The sequence below is a fragment of the Sander vitreus genome, chromosome 2 (assembly GCF_031162955.1).
Source record: "Sander vitreus isolate 19-12246 chromosome 2, sanVit1, whole genome shotgun sequence".
Lineage (NCBI taxonomy): Eukaryota > Metazoa > Chordata > Actinopteri > Perciformes > Percidae > Sander > Sander vitreus.
In genome coordinates, this window is record NC_135856.1 from 7,501,287 (window position 1) to 7,522,606 (window position 21,320).

The 21,320-nt window shown below is 42.7% G+C and overlaps 1 protein-coding gene across 3 annotated transcripts; it reads left to right on the top strand.

The window, feature by feature from the left end:
- The first annotated feature begins 1,140 nt into the window (after nucleotides 1–1,140).
- pla2g6 (phospholipase A2, group VI (cytosolic, calcium-independent)) lies at nucleotides 1,141–20,141 on the top strand. 3 transcript variants are annotated; one of them, XM_078275084.1, is made up of 18 exons: nucleotides 1,141–1,211; nucleotides 1,990–2,210; nucleotides 2,957–3,166; nucleotides 4,624–4,804; nucleotides 5,902–6,089; nucleotides 8,974–9,070; nucleotides 9,324–9,506; nucleotides 10,063–10,171; nucleotides 11,711–11,827; nucleotides 12,213–12,303; nucleotides 12,434–12,597; nucleotides 12,695–12,845; nucleotides 13,226–13,362; nucleotides 14,991–15,145; nucleotides 15,294–15,345; nucleotides 17,740–17,855; nucleotides 18,018–18,091; nucleotides 18,824–20,141. In XM_078275084.1, the coding sequence occupies exons 2-18, from the start codon at nucleotides 1,996–1,998 to the stop codon at nucleotides 18,966–18,968; spliced, it is 2,385 nt and encodes a 794-aa protein (XP_078131210.1). In that variant the 5' UTR covers nucleotides 1,141–1,211; nucleotides 1,990–1,995; the 3' UTR covers nucleotides 18,969–20,141. The 3 variants fall into 3 exon arrangements, 2 of the variants coding, with proteins under 2 accessions (XP_078131210.1, XP_078131222.1); XR_013503449.1 differs by lacking the exons at nucleotides 18,018–18,091; nucleotides 18,824–20,141 and adding an exon at nucleotides 16,640–16,873 and having other exon boundaries at nucleotides 17,740–17,829; XM_078275096.1 differs by lacking the exons at nucleotides 17,740–17,855; nucleotides 18,018–18,091; nucleotides 18,824–20,141 and adding an exon at nucleotides 16,620–16,694.
- The last annotated feature ends 1,179 nt before the right edge of the window (nucleotides 20,142–21,320 follow it).

Consider the following 21,320-nt stretch of genomic DNA (forward strand, 5'->3'; position numbering starts at 1 on the left):
TTCACTTCTTATACTCTAAACTGGATTAATTGCGCACAGCGCCACCTAGCGCTAAGGTTGAAACACCACAAGCACTATTCAAGTTCCAGTAAGCCATGACAGTGATCATGCACAATACTAGTAGGCTTACATTACCGTTCAAAAGTAGTCTCTCACATCAGAAATTTCCATTCCACTCCATTACAGACAGAATACCAGCTGATCTGAGTGGGTGGCTGATCATTAATGCAATATCTACATTGTCCATTATCAGCAACCATTCATCCAACGTTCCAAAGGCACATTCTGTTTACTAATCTGATATCATTTTAAAAGGCTAACTGAGAAAACATTGGAGAACCCTTTTGCAATTATGTAAGCACATAATGTAATCTGAAAACTGATGCCCTGGTTAAAAAAAACAATGCAACTGATCTCAGCTGGTATTCTTTCTATAATGGAATGGAATGGAAATTTCTAAGTGACTCCAAACTTTTGACCGGTAGTGTATACCCTGAAACTGAAGCGGCTAAATTAAATTTAACCATCATTAATTATATTATTCATGATGCCTGCACTTTGTGACATGTCAAAAGGTTTTCTGTGAAAAAGGCTTACAGCTGTTTCAGCCCCTTGTAACCCTGCAAAGGATTGGGTATATAGATAATGGATGGATTTTTATTTTATTTTATAAAATAAAAATATTTTAGTGCTTTCCACTTTACTACATTTATCTTCTCAAACTCTGATCTTACATTCAAAACATATAGTTTATAAAATATGATCTATTGTTTTAAACTACCAAAAGTATATGAAGTAGTTAGCTTCATTGACCAACAACAAAGTAGCCTCCAGCTTACATATTAATACATCAATACTATTGATCCAATATAGTAAATAAAATAACACAGACAGTAGCCACTCTGCATTATGAGTACTTATATGTGTGAATAACTCTATAGTATGTTTATACTGTGGTATTTCTACCTTTACTTTAATATAATTTGAATAGGCTACTTCTATCATTCTAAAGGTCCTCTCTGGGAACAGTGTGAAGAAAACACGAGCATCTTCTATGTATTATGCCCCACCTCTTTAACCTAGCTGTCAGTTCCTTGAGCTCTGATTGGAGCAGCTCCCGTCAATCATGATTTACAGCATGTTTGGTTGCACGTCACGGTTGTTGATGTCGCTGTCAGAAGTCAACCACGCAGACAGAAGACAGCAAGCAGGTAAGATTAGAATGGACAGATAGCAGCTAAGCTAAACTGCGTGTATACGAGTTAATGCGATTAGCTACACTTAACAGAACAACTACATGCTCAAAATATGTGTGATATTTATGTTAAAAAACATGAACTAAATGGGTCTTCGTTGTTTAGAGCGTAACGTTATGATGTCCAATTGATTCTAAATAACTAGAACTCGTGAGCAGCATGAATGGAGCCCCTTCTTCATTATTTAAATGAGGACCAGCCTCAGTTTGCATCGTCACTAGAAGGTCTCGGAGTGTGTAGCTAATAGGAAGTGGAGAGTTGACTGCTAACCCGAGTCGTTAACTAGCTAATGTGGTAACTCAGCTGGTAACAACGATAGTGTAAGTTAGGCCCAGTTAGCTATAACGTCACCTTACAGGAAATTGTTTTTTATAGTGCAGTTTATTACTTCACTGCTCTAACCAAAAATTAGAGACTGCCAGCAGCCATATAATATGCAATATCTGGGATATTACACCTGTTGCTATCTCTTGAGTGGTAAATTCTTGTCTTGGGGATAGAATACATCATTCATTTGTTGACAACAATCCTACAGGCTGTGGTAGAGCAAGCCGAGCTGCCACGGAGGGCAGAGCTACTGCCAAACCTGCTTTATGTCAGTTAGAGATCATTGAGACGGTGCTGTAGATTAGATTAGATTCAACGTTATTGTCATTGTGCAGAGTACAAGTACAAAGACAGGGAAATTCAGATTGTCTGAGTTCTCCATAAGCCCTCTGTTCTTTGTTCTCAGGTGACAATGCAGTTCCTAGGCCGGCTGTTAGACACAGTGTCCTCTGTTTCAACCCTCTTCACCAACCCCTACCGGGTAAGGGATGTCCCATTGTCCGACTACAGTGGAGGAGGCAAAGTCCTGCTGAAAGAGGAGGGACGCATGATCCTGTACAAAAACACCCAGTGCCAGTCATTGGACTGTCTGCTTATGTGCCCTGAGACGCCTAATATGACTCTAAGGTCAGTATTGATCTCATAACAGACAGGGAGAGTGGTGTGATATGGGCCACACATAGCCTTATACAGCCACTGAACTGGGGTTAAGTGTGCAAATGTCAGCTGAAATGAACACAAGTATGTTTATAAGATTTTTAAGCCCCTGCATATTTGGTTACTGTTTTCAGCATACATACAATCTTATTGATTTACCTAAGATCACTATTGACCTGAACCATTACTCAACAAGTCAGCTTCTCCAGATCAAGGCCCTTTATCTTGAAATAGTCAGTGTCAATTCATTCAGCCATAAATACAGTATGAAAAGCAATGTTCAAGCAATGAAGGTACAGTACAGTTTGCCTGAACTGAAACCAAAAGCAAAAGGGTTTTAAGAACTAAACAGCATTCTAAAAATACATTGACCACCGTTGTGTTAAGTCTGCAGAGAATTGTCTAAATCTTTGAACATTTGTATTGTGGATGTATGGGTTACAAAAAAAGAATTAGTAGTGAGAAACAAAAGAGAAAACCGGAGTGTGTCTTTGCTTAATATACAATAAATAAAGTAATTTGAAAAGTCACATTCACTGGAAAAAACATGCCATTTGAAGTCAAGGGCTACAGCAAATGCAAACAGGAAATTAAATGTGAAGGCACTCAGCAAATCATATTTCATAGTAGAGGAAAATATGTTTATGTAATTTGTACCGGTATAACTACAGTCATGGTAGAATGTGACTGGGTTATCATTGCACTGTGTGAACCAGGCTGTTTCAGGTGGCGTCAGAGGCGGACGCCATGAACTGGTTCCCCCAATATGCCCTCAAGCTCCGCCCCTTCTATGAGACACTGCCTCTGAAGGCTGAGACCACCCAGCCAATCGTGGACTGCATCCGCAACCACCCGGACTGGAGTTCTGCCCACATCGCCGTGGAGACAGGCCTGAGAGAGTGTCTCAAACATAACTATGTCCAGAGGTAAGATTGGAAGTGCTTGATAAAAATGCTAATGCTTACCTAGAGTCCAAAATGATGTTTTAAAATGCCCGTGCCAACAGTCCAAGAAGGTGGATGCAAAATAGAGAAAAGCGTCAAGTCATGTCATTTAAAAAAAACTGCAAAAAAAAACTGCAAACGGCATCGATAAAGCACTTAAGTTGTTGTATTGTTAAATGAATTATCAAAATTGTCATTGATTAGTTTTCTGACAATCCACTAAAGGATGAATCGGCTAATAATTTCAGCACTAGTTCTGGCTCTGGGCAGTTTGTCCACAGATAAGTGCTGTAGGATAACGCTGAATGAAGAGAGTATTATAAGTGGAAGCCTGTTCTACAGAGGCATTTATTGGGACGCAGTCAGTATGAAACTCTCAGTCAAATGTGACAAATACTATTAACTACCGGCATTTGTAATCTGTTCTTAACAACAGTGGTGGTTTTGCAGATTTTCACTCACTAACTCTAAAGGACTTGACATTACTCTACTCATTTGCCATGCAGCAATTGAATTTGGTTAACTTCAGTACTGCATGATAATCAACTTGCGTTTACTTGAAAGCTAGTCGAGATAGTCAATGTATCAGATATGTCAATTTTTCACAATGGAAATATTTAGTTGCTATAGTTTTGCTAACATTCTCTAAAGGACAAAGCATCCAATTTGTGGGAGTGTTTCAGAAAGCATTTACAAACATTGTTGTTGGAAAATGTAATCTCAAAGACACAATGAGGAAACATTGAACGTCATAAAAACGGGACATGTGAAGTGTAATTTTGTCTTATCTTGGATTGAAAAGCTTGCAGTTTGCAGCCAAGTCTCAGATCTGGGACGTTGGAGTTACTTCAGTGCACTGACAAGTAGGGCTGCACAATTAATCGCAATTTCATCGAAATCGCAATATGGACTAGTGCGATATCCAAATCGCAGGGGGGCGCAATATTTGTTAAAGGCAAAATATGTGTCAAACCATTCTGAATGAAGTATTGTGGTGCTGCAGAGACGTCCCGGCCTAGAAATTGTATCCTACACACTAAAGCAAAAAAAATCTTCTTTTGGTACAGATCCTTGCAAAAATCACCAAAATGATCATTCCCTCCAATATCGTGCATCAGTCAAAAATAATCGCAATTAGATGTTTTCCTCATTTCGTGCAGCTGACAAGGAGAAAAAAACGGTCCAAACTGTCCCTACTTGATCTGCATTACCACACAATGATCACATCACTTTTTCCCAAAAAGTGGGCTAAATGTTCATTGTAGTTCTTATGTATCACAAGCAACCTTAAAGTCTCTGTAATTCCACTCTCAAACAGTTGTGATATGATTGGGAAAACAATGGCTGCCTGGAAGCCAAAAATGATCATACATAATATTAATCTAGTGGCTAAACTGTGCAGAACGACCTGTGTGGTTACGTCATCTCCCTGTCTCCAGTCAGATCAATGCTCGGGATGCATCAGGTCAGACGCCGCTGCACCTGGCATGTGAGCGTGGCGACTCGGCGTGTGTGAAGGAGCTGTTGGAGGAAAGCCAGGCTCGCACCGACATCAGAGACCGCAACGGAGAGACACCCATGCACTGTGCCGCCAAGCAGGATACTCCTGCCATCATCCAGGTGAGAGTCCGCAGGAGGGAAATCAACATTTTATTTCCATCTGATCACATTTTGAACAACGCATGTAGAATGATCTTACCACCGTGTTTCAGTGTTCTTAAAATTCAACCGATTGACCAAAGTAGGGCGCTACTGTTTCAGATCACAATTCAAAAAGTGATTGAGCATAGTAGTAAACAGTGTTGGGGAAGTTACTTTTAAAAAGTAGTGTTTGCTTGTTACTCGTTGCTTCTTAAAAAAGTAATGTTACTTTACTTAGTTACCCCCTATGGAAAGTAACTTTTTACTTTACTCGTTACTTTTATGTTACTTTTAAAAGCAGGGGTCTCTGGCAGAGACTGAAGTTAATTATACAAAAACTATCTTTGACCATAAAGCCAATCTCTGGTTAATCAGTGAACTGTGTCTGAACTACACTGCAGGCTGGATTCTCTACTCACAGAGTGACGGCTGATTCATTATGAACGAGTCCAGCGCGGGTTGAATGCACATGGTCATCGGCGTTACACGGTGTTAGTGTATATACTATGTAATGTCTGTATCGACTCGTACCGGTCGCGCAGCCACGACTGTCTTTGCCGTAGACCCATGCAGCCTCTTTTCTGGAAATCCTTGCGTGTCCGTGCAATCGACACAAGTCCACAGCGGTCTGCTGCGTGTATGTATGAGGCCGTCTCCACCGCATCCATCTGTGAGGTTGTCAGCTTTGTGTCTGCCTGGCTCAGAGCGCCATTTAGCAAAAAGCCACGAAGCTTAAAACGCTCTCAAAAGTTAGCGTTGACTGCTTCTCGCTTGCCATGATTCCTCTGCTACCAGCCTCCGTCACGTCCCGTGTGGCGCTTGTGAGCGCGCAGCTGAGAAGGCAGCGTCGCTGTCAAATCTGTCCCTGGGAAAAGTAACGTTGCGCCGAATTGAAAAAGGAACTACATTTCGTTACCAAATTTTCAGTAGTAGCGCGTTACACTACTTTTTACCCGAAAAAGTAGTTACGTTACTGTAACCCAACCCTGGTAGTAAACGGCATAGTAACACAATTTCCCCTGCTTTCACCTCCCCCACCATGCTGTCATCCATCACTCTATCCTCTCCTCATTCAGGTCATGTGCTCGCGGATGTGCTCGGGGGTGGATGAGCTGAACAACAACGGGGAGACGCCGCTCCACGTGGCCTGCCGTCTGGGACGCGTGGAGTCCGTCAAAGCTCTGTTGGGCGGCGGGGCTAAGTGTGGCGTGGTCGGTGGTGCTGGCTACCCCATCCACAGTGCCATGAAGTACAGTGAGAAGGGGTGAGTGCACGGAGCAAGAAGGTTCTGGGTTTGAATCCAGGTCGTTCCAGGCCTTTCTGCGTGGAGTTTGTATGTTCTCCCCGTGTTTGCGTGGGTTTCCTCCGGGTGCTCCGGCTTCCACCATCAAAAAACATGTACTAGGTTCTCCAGTCAGTGCCCTTGATCAAGGCACTGGCTCAGATCTGGAGTTGGTCCCCGGGCGCTGTAAATGGCTGCCCACGGCTCCCTTGAGGGATGGGTTAAATGCAGAGAATGAATTTCGCTACATGTATGTGTATGTGACAATAAAGTACAGTTGAGGCCAAAATTATTAGCCCCCCTTATGAAATTAGACAAAACTCTTGATGTCTCCATGGAAATGACCATTAACAACAAATGTTTATAGTGTATTTGTTTCCAAAATAACAAAGACAAAATGTCCACTAAGTTTGATTGGGATATGTTATTGATATAGTGAGTTGAAACAAGAAAGGGCAAAAATGAGACGTCCAAAATTATTAGCCCCCTGGCCATTAATAGTCAATAGTGTACCCTTTCTGAGCCACAGCTGACAACAACCTCTTAGAGTAGTTCTTTACTAGGTTGGCACAGGTCTCCTGAGGGATTTTGGCCTCCATTGCAAATTGCTCCAGCTGGTCCAAATTGCGTGGTTTCCGAGCATGGACATTCATTTTGAGCACCCGCCACAGATTCTCAATAGGATTGAGGTCTGGGCCCTATGCGGGCCACTCCAGGACCTTGGTTTTGGTATCCTTCTGGAACTGTTCGAATTCAATTTCGATGTATGCTTTGGGTCATTGTCTTGTTGTAAGACCCAGCGACGACCTAAGGCTAGACTACGAGCAGATTTCTGCATATTATCCCTCAAAATTTCAACATAATTTTCTTTTTTCATGATGCCATGCACCCGAACAAGGCTCCCTGCACCTGAGGCTGCAAAACAGCCCCACAGCATGATGCTCCCACCACCATGTTTTACTGTGGGAACTGTGTTCTTAGGGTTGAAGGTCTCTCCCTTTCTTCGCCAAACATAAGCAACATCCATGTGCCCAAACAGTTCCAGTTTAGTCTCATCAGACCAAAGCACAGACTTCCAAAACTCATCTTTACCTTTCAAATGTTCACGGGCAAACCTCAGTCTGGCTGTGATGTGCCGCTCTTTGAGTAAAGGGGTTCTTCTGGCACGATGGCCTTGAAGCCCACCACGATGAAGAGCCCTCACAACTGTGTTTCTTGAAACATCAGCTCCAGAAAAGGCCAGGTCAGCAACAATCATCTTGGCAGAAGTCCGGGGAATTTTGCTGACATTTCTGACTATTTTCCTCTCCAGAGTTCTTGAAATCTTGCGCTTACGACCACGCCCAGGATTGTTTCTTACAGAATTTGTCTTCTTGTACTTGGTAATGATGCAACGTACAGCGGTTCTAGACACTGTGAAACATGAGCCTCCACTATCATGAGCCTCCAACTGATTTCCTTTGTCGTTGGCATGGTGAGTAAAAGTAGTCCCTCTCAATAATGTGTTCAAGTGCCCTGTTCCTTGGAGTCCTTTTTATGCTGATTGAATGCTCAGGCGTTGTTAGGAAGCCAATTGACTGCACAGGTGTGGTTTGAAAGCTGATTGGTTAATTAGGTGTGTTTTTGAAAGCAAAAATTCACATGGGGGCTAATATTTTTGACCACCCCATTTTTCACTATATTTGATATAAAGCAAGCCTAAAAATGTATTTTATATTCCAAAATGTACCAAAAGCTACTAAATAGCACTGGTGAATGTTTGATTATATAAAGTTTTATCAATGCTGCAAAAATTGGGAAGATTTTTAGGAAAATGTTCCATAATTCCTGGGGGGCTAATCATTTTGGCCTCAACTGTACCTTTACCGTTAAAGATCGGATGATGACTTGCATGATGTAGTATTATTTCTGTAGCTTGTGAACAGTCTTAAGCTTGATTTACGGTTCTGCGGAGGCTCCACGCAGAGCTTTCGCCGTAGCCTAAGTAAGCGGCCTGGTGTTTATACTTGTGCGCTGGTGTGTGCGTCGAGCCGGAATGTGTGTGTGTGTGGGGAGTGTGTTGTAGAGCGAGGGAGAAAGTGAGAGAGCGACAGCTATTAGCTTCAGAGCGAGTACCGCCTCTAGAGTCATAGTGAGAGAAACAAAGTGTCTCCCCTGTGCTTTCTGACCACGGTGGGAAATCTGGAGCAGGAGAAGTTAACCCTCTCCTTGATTTCATGCTGTTTATGGAGAAGGAGAACCCGGAAATGAGTCGGGGGGGAAATGCAACGCTACCAAGGCACGGCTGACCGACGTGCGTCGCCACGACGTGTAGTTACATTTTTCGAGAGGTGCACCTCAGGCTACGGCGTAGGGTCCGGCGTAGGTTTGTGTCTCCACGTCCCTACGTACGTAGCAACGGCGTAGATTTTATGCAGAAGTATAAATCAAGCTTTAGTGTAAGTGTTCAGATGAATGTGTTTTTACCCTTGTGTAGTTTCCAAAGTTACTGTCCCGCACTGAAATTATACCACAGAGCATATGGTTTTGAATTAACGGTAACCCTGGTTACACTGCTGCCCTGCCTTCATCGTAAATAGACCTTTTTAGCTGTAGAAATATTGTTCTATAATAAGTTTTTGCATTAATAATAATATTGGCCCTCTGAATTGAATCTCTGTGTTGGATAGAGAACTGCTGAAGTTTCCACAGAGTGAGGTGAAAGAAATGAGATTCTTTGTGCTAAAGGCAGAGACAAATTGTTTCTAAAATTACAAAATAATAAAACCTCTTGGGTTCTACGCTGTTTTATTAAAGAGACATTAAATAATGTGCTAAAGTTAATGTATTGTAAATATTCCTCTTTTCTTCTGTGTTTGACTGTCAGCTGTGTGGAGGAGATCCTCAAAGCGGACCCAGGCCAGCTCCAGGCTGAGGACTCTCTGTATGGAGGGACGCCTCTCCACTGGTCCAAAACTGCTGAGGTGAAAAACATTATTGTTATCATGTGTTTTGTGGTTAGAATTCATAATGAGCCGTTTAAGTTTGCATCAATTCAGCTTAAACTGATGGCACAGCTCCCAGCCAGTGATAGTGGCCTGTAATTGTGTTGCTCTGGGTGCTCTGGGCTACCAAACCAAGACATTCATGTCAACAGTAATTGTATAAAGACTGACTTAACATTTGAGGGGAAATATCAAGCAGATGTTCAAATAAATCTTCCTCTCTCTTTGCCAGATGTGTCGTCTGCTGCTAGAACACGGCTGTGCAGTGAACTACCTCAGTAAGACCGGAGAGAGCGCCCTCCATATTCTGACCAAGAATGGCCGCTTTGAGGCGGCCATGGTGCTGCTCACCCACGGAGCGAACGCCAACCTGAAGGGCCAGGATGGAAACACAGCCCTGCACCTCGCTATGAAGGTGTGTGTGTGTGTGTGTGTGTGTGTGTGTAAAAGATATTGTCTCTGTCTTGAAAAAAGTCATGATTTTGCAAAGTGGTTGTAGTATAGTATATAGACGAGGGGGAAAACCACTAAAAGATTGCAGAAGTTTTAATATTCTGGCTAATAAGAATATCAGGTTGCATCACACCTACAGTATAAGAACAAACTTCAGAGATCTGCTTCTCTGTAATGGCTAGCATGCTTACACTACTAGATGTTATCTCTCTCTCTCGCTTGATGAGTTCTTGCTGACATTTCTTGAATAGCAAATGTTCTTGTTTGTTTGGTGTTTAATCACAGGTGCACAACTCAGATTTTTATCAACAGGAAAAACTGGAAAACAATGTTCTCCTGTTGCAACTGTGCTATTTATGTAACTACTTAAACATGAAAGTGGATTCACATAAAAGCTTTGAACCCACTAATACATTGAGGACATTCTACAGAGTACTTTTAAAGTTGTATTTTTCCTTTTTTATTGTTACTTTGCTGTGAAAAGGAAATCCCCATTTGCGCGACTCTCTGTTCATTAGATGGACCACATGGAGTTGATCAAAGCTCTGATTGTGTTCGGGGCTGATGTGGAGATCCACAACGACCTGGGAGAAACGCCTGGACTCATCGCTGCTCGCACCAGCAAAGGTAAGCGAGAGGGAGAAGGGAGCGAGAGGTTTAAACCCTGAGGAGATGAGATGAGAGGTAAGGAGGCAAGGAGGTACAGTATATGGAGGATGAATTAAAGGAAGAGACAGAGGAGGCAAATAAGACTAGTAGTGAGTTTATGGAACTTAATATGCTTGACCTAACAAGCCAGTTTGAACTTTATTATAACATGTTAACATGTAGTCTCATTTAAATGCATGTGTTCTACAGTAAAGCTACTGCATGACAACGGTCGGGTATGTAATGAGTGATTTACAAAATTACAAATGTCAAGCAATCCTTAGCGTCTTGTTTCAATTGATTAAATTCTGCTTTACAGCTCCTGCAACTTATACATTTTTTTTTTTCCGATTAGATTCAACTTTATTGTCATTGTGCAGAGTACAAAGACAACGAAATGCAGTTTGCGTCCAACCAGAAGTCCAAAAAGGGCAGAAAAGTGCAATGTGATATACAAAGTATAGACAGGACAAGAAATATAGTGCAGTGTAGACAGTAGTGTACAGTTGGTTAACAGAAGGTGGTTTAGAGTAATATATAAATTAAATATAAATGTGTGCAGTGTATTAGCAGTTACCTTATAAGAGCAGAGTGTTGTGACTGAAGCGGCATCTGTTAGAACACATTCACAGTGTCTTTTTTTTTAAAAAGGTGCAATTAGCAAGTTTACTGCCGTATAGTGTACGATTAGATAAGAGGAAGAAGAAGAGAGTCCAAAGAGGAAGCAGATAAAGAGTTATTCAACATAAACTAAAACTCATGATCTGGTCTGTGAATTGTTGTAATTCCAATATTTGTCCCACTATTCCCATATTCACCTTCTCAACTGTAGAGGGCAGTGCTACAATTGAGTGCCATTTAAACATATTTCAGTTACCAAAGCTACAAAATGTTGCTCCTTTATTTCAGAAATTACCGAGAGGCCCACCCATTGTGGTAGTAAAATTCCAAACAGTTGAGTTGCTTCTTTGACACATTAGCTCTCCGGTCTGTATTTCAATGCCTTTTGGCCGTGACTGCCAGAGATAACTGATATTTCTGTCGTTCCTGGCAGCTGATAGAAATCCCTGACTATACAGTGCAAGCTTTAAATGGAGTTGCATGGAAAATATTTTGAAATTTCACTTTTGATATTTTTTTAAATAGAAGATCAGCACATTGTTACTCCTGAATTTGTGTTTCTACTAAAACATGAGATAATTGCATGAGCATATTAGTTGTCTGCACATAGAGATGATTGTGTATGAAACCACCCACTTAATGCTTTAAATGACAAATAACGGTAAATGGAGTTTCCTGTCGTTAATTGATTTTTAAAATGCATGGTAATTGCTAACAGCTGGCTTATGATCTTGATTTCTTTCTCTCTCTTCCTCTCTCTCCATCTCCCATCTATCTCTCTATCATTATCTCTCTTCCTGCTTTTTGTGCTGTGTGTGTGCATGTCTAACATGTCGGCTTGCTTGTGTGTGTGTGTGTGTGTGTGTGTGTGTGTGTGTACTTGTGTTAACATGAAAGGTCCTAATAGAAAGATACTGCTGGACATGCTGTGTAGTGTAGGGGTCCAGCGGTGCCTCCCACCCTCCCCCGGCAGTCCTCCCCCCTTCTCCGACAAGTCCAAGCCTGCAGGCATAGGTAACACCGCCATCCCTCCTCCTGGCCTCCCTCCATTGTGCTCTGTTTCACCCGTTCTTCCATTTAAATTGCTCACTTTGATTCATCAAGATTTCATGTGTATTGTTTTTTTTTTCTTCTCATTTTTCACTTTTTTTTTTTTAAACATTTACCGAACATTTTACTGTTTGGACAGCTGATGGTCTCATCCAGTGCAATTTTCTCAAAATACCAAAGACCAAACAAAAGATGTTCTCCCCCCCCAGTGAAACCACACACAGACACTCCTTGTAAAAGTCCCATGTTGCTTGTGGAAAACCCAGTGCTACCCGTTTCCATCCTTTATGCATACATTTGATGCCATGTGTTGGCCCCCATATCAATAGCTGTTGTAATTGGCTGACAGGGTTCGAGGACATCATATATATGGGGGCTGCAGTCAGTGCAATGAGCAGGAGCAAATCTGAAGTGGATGGCCCAAGAATGGAGAAAAGAAAGTGAGTAAGAAACTTCAATGAGGTTATTTGTATTGTTATTTATGTATATTTGAATATTTTGTATTAGGAATATTGCAGCTCTGAAGACAACAAAACACAGTTTTTTTTTAAAAATCCCTTTCCACTGTAGGATGGACAGACTGCTATGTCTGGATGGTGGAGGTATTAAAGGCCTGGTGTTGATCCAGATGTTGATCGCTCTGGAGAGAGAGGCTGGTCAGCCAACCAGAGAGCTCTTTGACTGGGTGGCTGGCACCAGCACTGGGGGCATTCTGGCCCTCGCTATAATCCATGGTGTGTTTGTTTCCCTTTTTTATTTTCACATGTTTTTTTGTGTTTTTTTTTAATGTATGTAGCATCAAGACAACAATGACTTTTCTTCTGTTTGTAGGTAAGTCCATGGAGTACCTGCGCTGTCTGTACTTTAGGATGAAGGAGCAGGTGTTCAAGGGGTCCCGACCTTATGAATCAGCACCACTGGAGGACTTCCTAAAGAAAGAGTTTGGAGAGAACACCAAGATGACAGATGTTCAATACCCCAGGTAACCGTTGACGTAAAATGTGTCTACAATGCAATATGCAGAAATACATACAGAGGCTCTAGGAAAGAAAATCTCTTCCGTCATACTCAAATGGTAAAATGCTCTAATGTTAGCTGATAGTATAATCCAGCACTAGGGTACTGCACAAAAATGTGCAAATCTAAAACCCATACTCATACATACATACATACATACATACATTAAAGCTTTCCCGGAAGATTCAGCCAATGAGTTCCCATAAAGAAGTCTTTATTTCTTACTCATTATTTCTGCTGTTGGTAAAAATGAAATCCCCCAGCTTTAAATACCCGACTCCTTTGCTGTGGTTGGTCACTTTGAGAAGAAGTACGTTGTCAACTCATTTACTTGGTTCTGTACAGGGTGATGGTGACCAGTGTTCTAGCAGACAGACATCCAGGCGAGCTGCACATCTTCAGAAACTACGACCCTCCCTCCGTCCAAAGAGTGCCCCCATATGCTACCACTGCCACCTTCAAGCCCCTTATCACTCCACAAGGTACTTCAACAAAATGGCACCAGTTATTTTTGTTGGCGTCTGCACAAGTGCTCACCATGGATGTATTAAGAGAACGTGCTCACTGGTGTTGTATTGGAGGGGTAGTGCAGTGCATTCATACTACCACTGGATGGAGTCAAAGTAAGCAAACCCTAAACTTGGCGGCTTTACATTCTGGGATTGGGTAATCACAATAGTTAGAGTAATACATTCTCAGTTCACTCAGGAAATGAAACCTGCAAAGCAAGGCACTGGGTGAATGCAAAAACCTACTTTTGACTTTCCATGTCATCATATTCCTGAACAAGTCCAGTTCTGCTGTGTTGTTTGAGTGCCAGCCATGTTGTTGTTGCAGGATGGGAGGATGAGGATGTGTTGATAGTAGGATACACAGAGGAGCCGACCAAAAAGCGTAGGAAGGTGACAGATGAAGGTGTGTGTCTGTGTGTGAGTGAGAGACTACGGGCATTTGAAAGGAACGAGTTCACAACGATTTAAATTTGGCAGTCACAGTTTTTGGGCAACACCCTACATATTTCCATTTTTTTTTCCATATTTAAAGGAATAGTTTGACATTTTGGTAAATGCGCTTATTCACGTTCTTGCCAGGAGTTTGATGAGAAGATTGATGCCACTTTCATATACTGTGTTAATTAATCCGCTTTAGAGGTGTTGGTAGGTGGATTTTGTTACCTTTGGACCGATCCAGGCTTACCGTTTCCCCCGTTGCCAGTCAAAGTTAGTCTGCTGCCAACTGCTGACTGCTGCTGGTAGCTTCACGCTTCCCTTAAGCTGCAGACACACAGACCAGACGGCCGACCCTCGGCAGAAAAGGCAGTTGGACTGATCAGTCTCCCCGAGTTGGTCAAAAAAGTGCCTCGGAACACACCAAAGCGACGAGACGTAATACATCTCCATAACAGCAGGCAGCGCTAATCTGCATTGTCGCCCAAAAAATGAAAACCGGCAGCTGATTGGACGAACGCATCACGTGGGTCTGGTTTCTCCGGAAATTTAAAGACAGACTGTCATGGCGGCTTGTTCAGAATACAATCTCATTTTGTACTAAAATAGTTAACCGAAACATGTTTCTGAAAACATTTTAAGCGAGAAATAGGCCATGCAGTTGCTGAATCTGTCTTCATTTCAGATCAACAAAGGTCAGTTTAAAAGATTTTTCGTCAGATTTTGAGATATAGTCAAGCTCATTCGTTTCCGGGTTAGCACTCTACCAATCAGATGGGTCATTTGCAGTGCCCGCCCCGCCGATTATACATGTCAAATCGGCTAAAATGAAGGCCGATGGCCCCTCGGACGGACGACGACACGGAACGCACCGAACAGACTCGAGTCACTGACCTCACCAGACTGTCCAATGGCTGATTATCGGCTCGGTGTGTCTCAGACATGAAAGTGGTGTCAATGTGTCACTGTGTATGTGATTCCACACAACGCATGCTTACTGTTCATAGCACTGCAGCAAATAACATGTTTTCAGCCGTTAGCTTATTCAGCATGGATGAATGTAGATCTTTTGCGAGTGTTAACACTCGCTTGCACCCAGAATCAAAGTCTCTGAGTACAGTTTCATGCCTTTTTAAACCTTTATATCCCTGTCTGTACACCAGAACAACTTGTGTGGCGAGCGGCCCGCTCCAGCGGCGCTGCCCCCACTTACTTCCGACCAATGGGCCGCTTTTTGGATGGAGGGCTATTGGCCAATAACCCAACGCTAGACGCCATGTCAGAAGTCCATCAGTACAATAAAGCTTTAAAAGCAGAGGTAGGCAACCTGACAGCTGCATTCTGTCTTTACTTCTTTCTTGGTTTTCCATTAAGTTCACATTCCGTCTCTAACCTATATGGATTTTTAAAACAATTTTTTATTTTTTGTTATTAGATCATTTAATTATCCTTCTCCTCCCTCTCAGGGCCATGGAAATGAAATCAAGAAGTTGGGTATAGTGGTCTCCCTTGGTACAGGTAAGCCACTTCATCATGTCTGAACATGGTAAAACATGCATTTTATGCTTTAAACCTTGTATTTGTTGGGTACTCGTAGGTGTACAGATCCAATTATTGGCAAATTATCAATATTGATAAAGTTATGAATATGGTTAATAACTTTATCAAATCAACAAACAATCAAAACGGGGCACCACCCTGGAACTTCAGGGGCCAATATTGAACTGTGAAATAGTCTCATTAGTGGTGTTACCTTTAACATACAGATCTTAACTTGGTTAATCTATCTGATTCTTCAAAGGAACAAAAGGAAGGGTGAGGTTCGAGCAACGACCTGTGTTCAACCAGCAATTATTACAATAAGTACACAAATAATCAAAGACAACTGCTATTTAAAGTACAGTAGACTTTATTAACTTCAAAATTATCAACGGCCAATCAATAATTCTTTGATCAATTAAAACCAATATACGTGAGAGAGAGAGAGAGAGAGAGAGAGAGAGAGAGAGAGAGAGAGAGCGAGAGAGAGAGAGCAGAGAGAGAGAGTGAGAGAGAGAGAGAGAGAGAGAGAGAGAGAGAGAGAGGGCGTTAGCTGCACAAAAGCTATTTAGCCAAGAGGGTGGCAATGGGCTGCGTTGTGCCACGTGACTAAGCTAGTCAGTTAGCTCCGTTAGCTCTCAGACTAATGTGTGATTGATAAAGAGACACACGTGTGTTAGGAGGAAAGGACAGAAAGAGACATATTTAGATCTTAGTTATCGATAATGACCAGCCCTCTCAGTCACTCATGCCTGGACTAACGTGAAATTAGGGCAGACTCTGAGAATTTCGTCTGACTGAGGGGACGCTCATTATAACCTCTCCGGTGTGCTAACAGCTGATTCTCCGCGGAGATAACACGGCTCCACCGGTCTACACAGACCGCGGGGTGGCGTTCTCGTCGCCTCGCGGCTGTGAACAGACAGACCGACGGAGATTATCATCCCACAGAACAGTAACCAAAACTCCGTGGAAGGAGCTAGCAATGTAGCATCTATAGTTTACCTAAGCTGCATTAGTCAAAAACAACATCAACAGTATCGTGATCAAATGATACATTCACAGCAAAAATAATGGGACACAGCGGTCACCATCAGATTAATAATCAACCGTACATCAGTAGCTAGCACATTATTAATCAGATCACATTAATGGTAACACAAATAGCAACCATAGCAAATTACTCATTAATAAAACACACCCTGTTCTAATCTGCCCAGAACACTATGAAGCCTCTTACTTTGGGTGTGCAGTTTGTTGTTTCTGTCCATAGATTTCCACAGAAAAACAGAACGAGTCTGTGTGCTTGTCAGCGGCACGGAGAAACTTATCTCTCTTCACGGGCAGTGAAAGACAAGCTAGGTCGACTCGGTGAAGGAAAAAGCGTGTCTGTGTTCAGGGGCCGTTAAGTGAATGGGGATTCAGAGATCTCTGAGGAGGTGTGAAAACTCATTGTTGCAGTTCTTAGGCCCTCCATCAGTCTACTGTTTTCTCCTCGTGTTTGAAGGTAAATTCGCCATTTTGGGAGAATTCCTTTGTGGTGACCTGTGGGAGTTTGGTGACAAGGCTGTGGAATGTACATGTAGGCCCCTGACTTCTTTGTCTCTGAGCACATGTTGGCTGAAAACCCTTTGCTTGAAAAAGATAATGTTTAACCCACTACTGGATGGTTCCAACATATTTCATATGAAAAGCATATAGCCATTTTTGTTGGTGGAATAAATGTCCTGGCAAAGACTGAGACTTTGGCAATGTATTTTATGCCCTATTAAGTGCGCCATGAAATATCCATAAGCTATCATAAGCCATGTGATGAATGTAGGGCTGCACGATATGAGGAAAATATCTAATTGTGATTTTCTTTTCTTTCTTTTTTTTGACTGATATTGCGATATGATTCAAGATATTGGAGGGAATGATCGTTTTTGTGTCATTATTCTAATTTTCATTGAAAATTATTAACATTGAAAGAAATTAAAATGATTATAGTGTGATTTTTGTGAGGATCTGTACCAAACAAAGATGTTTTCTGTAGGATAGGATTTGTATGCCGGGACGTCTCTGCAGCACCACAATACTTCATTCAGAATGGTTTGACACATATTTTGCCTTTAACAAATATTGTGCCCCTCTGCGATTTGGATATTGCACTAGTCCTTAATGCGATTTCGATAGAATTGCGATTAATTGTGCAGCCCTAGATAAATGCTACTTAACCAAGGTGCCCTATAAATTATATTTCACAGTTTTGTTTAAGATGGAGGGCAGCAGTATGGATGGCAACACAGGACAAGTTACAGAGGACATTGTGAATAACTAACTGCCTCCCTGTTTGTAGACTTATATCATAGCTGTGCTGCTGTGTATCTCCAGGTAAACCACCTCAGGTGGTGGTGAACTCTGTGGATGTTTTCCGACCCTCCAACCCTCTTGAGCTGGCCAAGAGCATCTTTGGAGCCAAGGAGCTGGGCAAGATGCTGGTGGACTGTGTGAGTACAGCTACAGCACCTGCTTCAATCTGTTTGTGACATAGCACTTTGTTCCTTGGATAAATCAATGACTGCCAGATGCTCATCATCCAATACTACAAACTGTAAAATGTTCTCTCTCTCTCTCTCTCTCTCTCTCTCTCTCTCTCTCTCTCTCGACAGTGTACCGACTCTGATGGCTGTGCAGTGGACAGAGCCGGAGCCTGGTGTGAAATGATCGACACCATCTACCGCAGGTCAGTTGACTTTGAACCCGCTGCAGTTTGGTTCTCATTTACTGCTACAGTACCGCTGCTCTCTATCGTAACTCTGATTCAAGCTGCCCTCTTCTGTTTTTCCATCTAAACATCATTATTAACAACTTACAAACAACATCTATAGGAATGTTATTGTCACAGCCTGAGGCACCTGTCACTCACATTACACTACCCTAACATGCATATGAATATCAAAGTTAGCTATTGAGACCCTGGCTTTTAATAGTTTTAGCCAGTATGTCTGATAATAATTTACTATCTAGGGTTAGTTGTGTAGATATGGAGATATGAATATACACAGATACAAAATGGGAGAGGTATGAAGGTGCTAAACCATTTAGGGCCTTAAAAATAAGTGAAACAATTTTAAAATCAATTCTCAGTGTCACAGATAGCCAGTGTAATGACGCTTGTACTGCTATATGTTCTTTTATGCTGGTTTTGTTATTGCTACTACATTTAGAACAAGTTTCAGCCTAACAATGTTTATTTAGGTAATCCAGTACAGAATGCATTACAGTCATCTATGTGAGAAAATACAAAAGGCATGGGTCAACTTTTTGGCATCTTCCAAAAAGAGTTAGGGTTTAACTCTTGGGATGTTTCCCAAAAATGGGGACAGAGCTCAGAGTCAGGAATAACACCCAGGTTTTATTTCCTAAGTACTTTGAAACTCTTTACAAATCACTGTGTTCATTGTCTTATGTGCAGATTGAGTCCCCAGTTGTCTCAAGAGGTGATGCTGGATGAGGTGAGTGATGCGATCCTGGTGGACATGCTGTGGGATACCCAAATGTACCTGTATGAGGAGAGGGAAACCCTTCAATACCTGGCAAAGGCACTGCTGGACAAATGAAAGCACGAGAAAATCACAGGGAGAGGCTGCGAAGATGGGACCACGAGAGCTGAAGAGACGGAGAGTATGAGAGCAAATGAGCGTCCCGCGAGTAGAGTCAAAGCCAAGAGTGATTGGACGAGGCACAAAGATTAGTGAGACGTGTGTCTGATTCGAGATTGTAACGTCTGTGTTGGTGTGCTCTTTCTTTCAAACTCCTTGAGACGACGTGACCACAGTGATTCTCATATTCACGCTGAAATGTCAAAAAGTTCACGGTAGCAAATGTGTGAATCAAGGCAGACAATGACAACTAACAGAAAAACAACTGACTTAACGTAGCCTAATGAAAGGCAAGTTATGTGGTATCATGCAACCTTATCACTGACCTTATCACTATTATGGTTGGTTTAGTTTACTATTTGTACATAAACCAGTAAAGAATCGTGTTTCTTCGATATGTGAATACAGGGGGAATGTGTGAGGAAGTGGCATCAACCAAATAAAACTAAAAGTAGCACACACTGACTCAGGCTCCATCCGCTGACACTGTCAGCTAACACTCCCCCTCCCCCTCTCTTCAGTGTTAGGTGACAAATAGAGTCTGAGCGTGTTTGAATCACATTCTGATTGGTTGCGATAAAACCATAACACTCCTCCTCATTCCTCCTTCTCTTCTTTTCCTTTTTTTTTTTTTACCCAAGTAGCAACCAAGACACTTGTTACACAGAAATGTGATCAATTGATCAAAGGGACCATGTAGTACCAGTACACAATCTTATGTATACTGTCAAACAGCTTGGATGGTGATGATGATCCAGTTCTGCCTTACGTGTCTGAGACCCACATCTGTACGGTTTCCTTTTCTTCACAACACATTTTCATGCCTTTACTGTCTAATTTATTTATACTGACTTTAAAAATATGTAACCTCACCCATTGATAACTTGCTAACACACTGTTACAAGCTCTCAGTCTACTGTAAAAGTGTCTTGAGCGCGTATTTAACACTTACTGTGACAACTGGATTAGAAACCAGACTTGAATTTTCAACATACTTGAAAGACAAAGAAACGAAACCCACAGCTACTTGCACAACATAAACTAGAGGCTACAAATTATTTCCTGTTTTTTTTGTATTTGGATTAATTACTGAAGTGTATACTTGTATGGGAATAAAATATATTAATATGGTTTTGAGTTGTGTATGACATTTTGTCTCTTTGTTGTAGCATTTACACTCTTGCTTAAATATCTGGCTCTAATGTTCTCCGGGAACCATCACCTTATCGTGGTGGAGAGGTTTGTGTGTCCCTATGAACCTGAGGGCTGTGTTGTCTGGAGCTTTGTGCTCCTGGTAGGGTCTCCCAAGGCAAAGTGGTCTCAGGTGAGGGGCCAGACAAAGAATGGTTCAAAAATCCTATGAAAAATCGAGGAAGGGATGAAGTGACCCTGCCCGGAGGAAGCCCAGGGCCCCCGTCTGGAGCCAGGCCCAGATGGAGGGCTCGTCAGCAAGCGTCTGGTGGCCGGGTTTGCCACGGAGCCCGGCCGGGCACAGCCCGAAATAGCTACGTGGCGGACATCTCTCCATCCCATGGGCCCACCACCTGTGGGAGGAACCGCTGGGGTCGGGTGCGCTGCCACATTGGTGGCAGTGAAGGTCAGGGGCCTCGACGGACCAGACCCGGGCAGCAGAGGCTGGCTCTGGGGACGTGGAATGTCACCTCTCTGTGGGGGAAGGAGCCGGAACTTGTGCGGGAGGTGGAGCGCTACCGGTTAGATCTGGTGGGGCTTACCTCTACGCACAGTCTTGGTTCTGGAACCATACTCCTGGATAGGGGTTGGACTCTTTTCTTCTCCGGAGTTGCCCAGGGTGTGAGGCGCCGGGCGGGTGTGGGGATACTCACAAGCCCCTGGCTGAGCGCCGCTACGTTGGAGTTTAACCCGGTGGACGAGCGGGTCGCCTCCCTACGCCTGCGGGTTGTGGGGGGGAAAACTCTGACTGTTGTTTGTGCATATGCACCAAACAAGAGTTCGGAGTATTCGGCCTTCTTGGAGACCTTGAGTGGAGTCCTGCATGGGGCTCCAGTCGGGGACTCCATAGTTCTGCTGGGGGACTTCAACGCGCACGTGGGTAATGATGGAGACACATGGAGAGGTGTGATTGGGAGGAACGGCCTCCCTGATCTAAACCAGAGTGGTTGTTTGTTGTTGGACTTCTGTGCTAGTCATGGATTGTCTATAACGAACACCATGTTCGAACATAGGGATGCTCATAAGTGTACTTGGTACCAGAGCACCCTAGGCCAAAGGTCAATGATCGATTTTATAATCGTTTCATCTGATCTGAGGCCGTATGTTTTGGACACTTGG

Excerpts from the sequence above, each read along its gene's own strand:
- pla2g6 (XM_078275084.1), top strand. The coding sequence starts at position 1,996 with ATGCAGTTCCTAGGCCGGCTGTTAGACACAGTGTCCTCTGTTTCAACC. Across the intron at positions 3,167-4,623 it reads AAACATAACTATGTCCAGAG|TCAGATCAATGCTCGGGATG; the intron begins GTAAGATTGGAA and ends CCCTGTCTCCAG. Across the intron at positions 15,346-17,739 it reads AGTGGTCTCCCTTGGTACAG|GTAAACCACCTCAGGTGGTG; the intron begins GTAAGCCACTTC and ends GTGTATCTCCAG.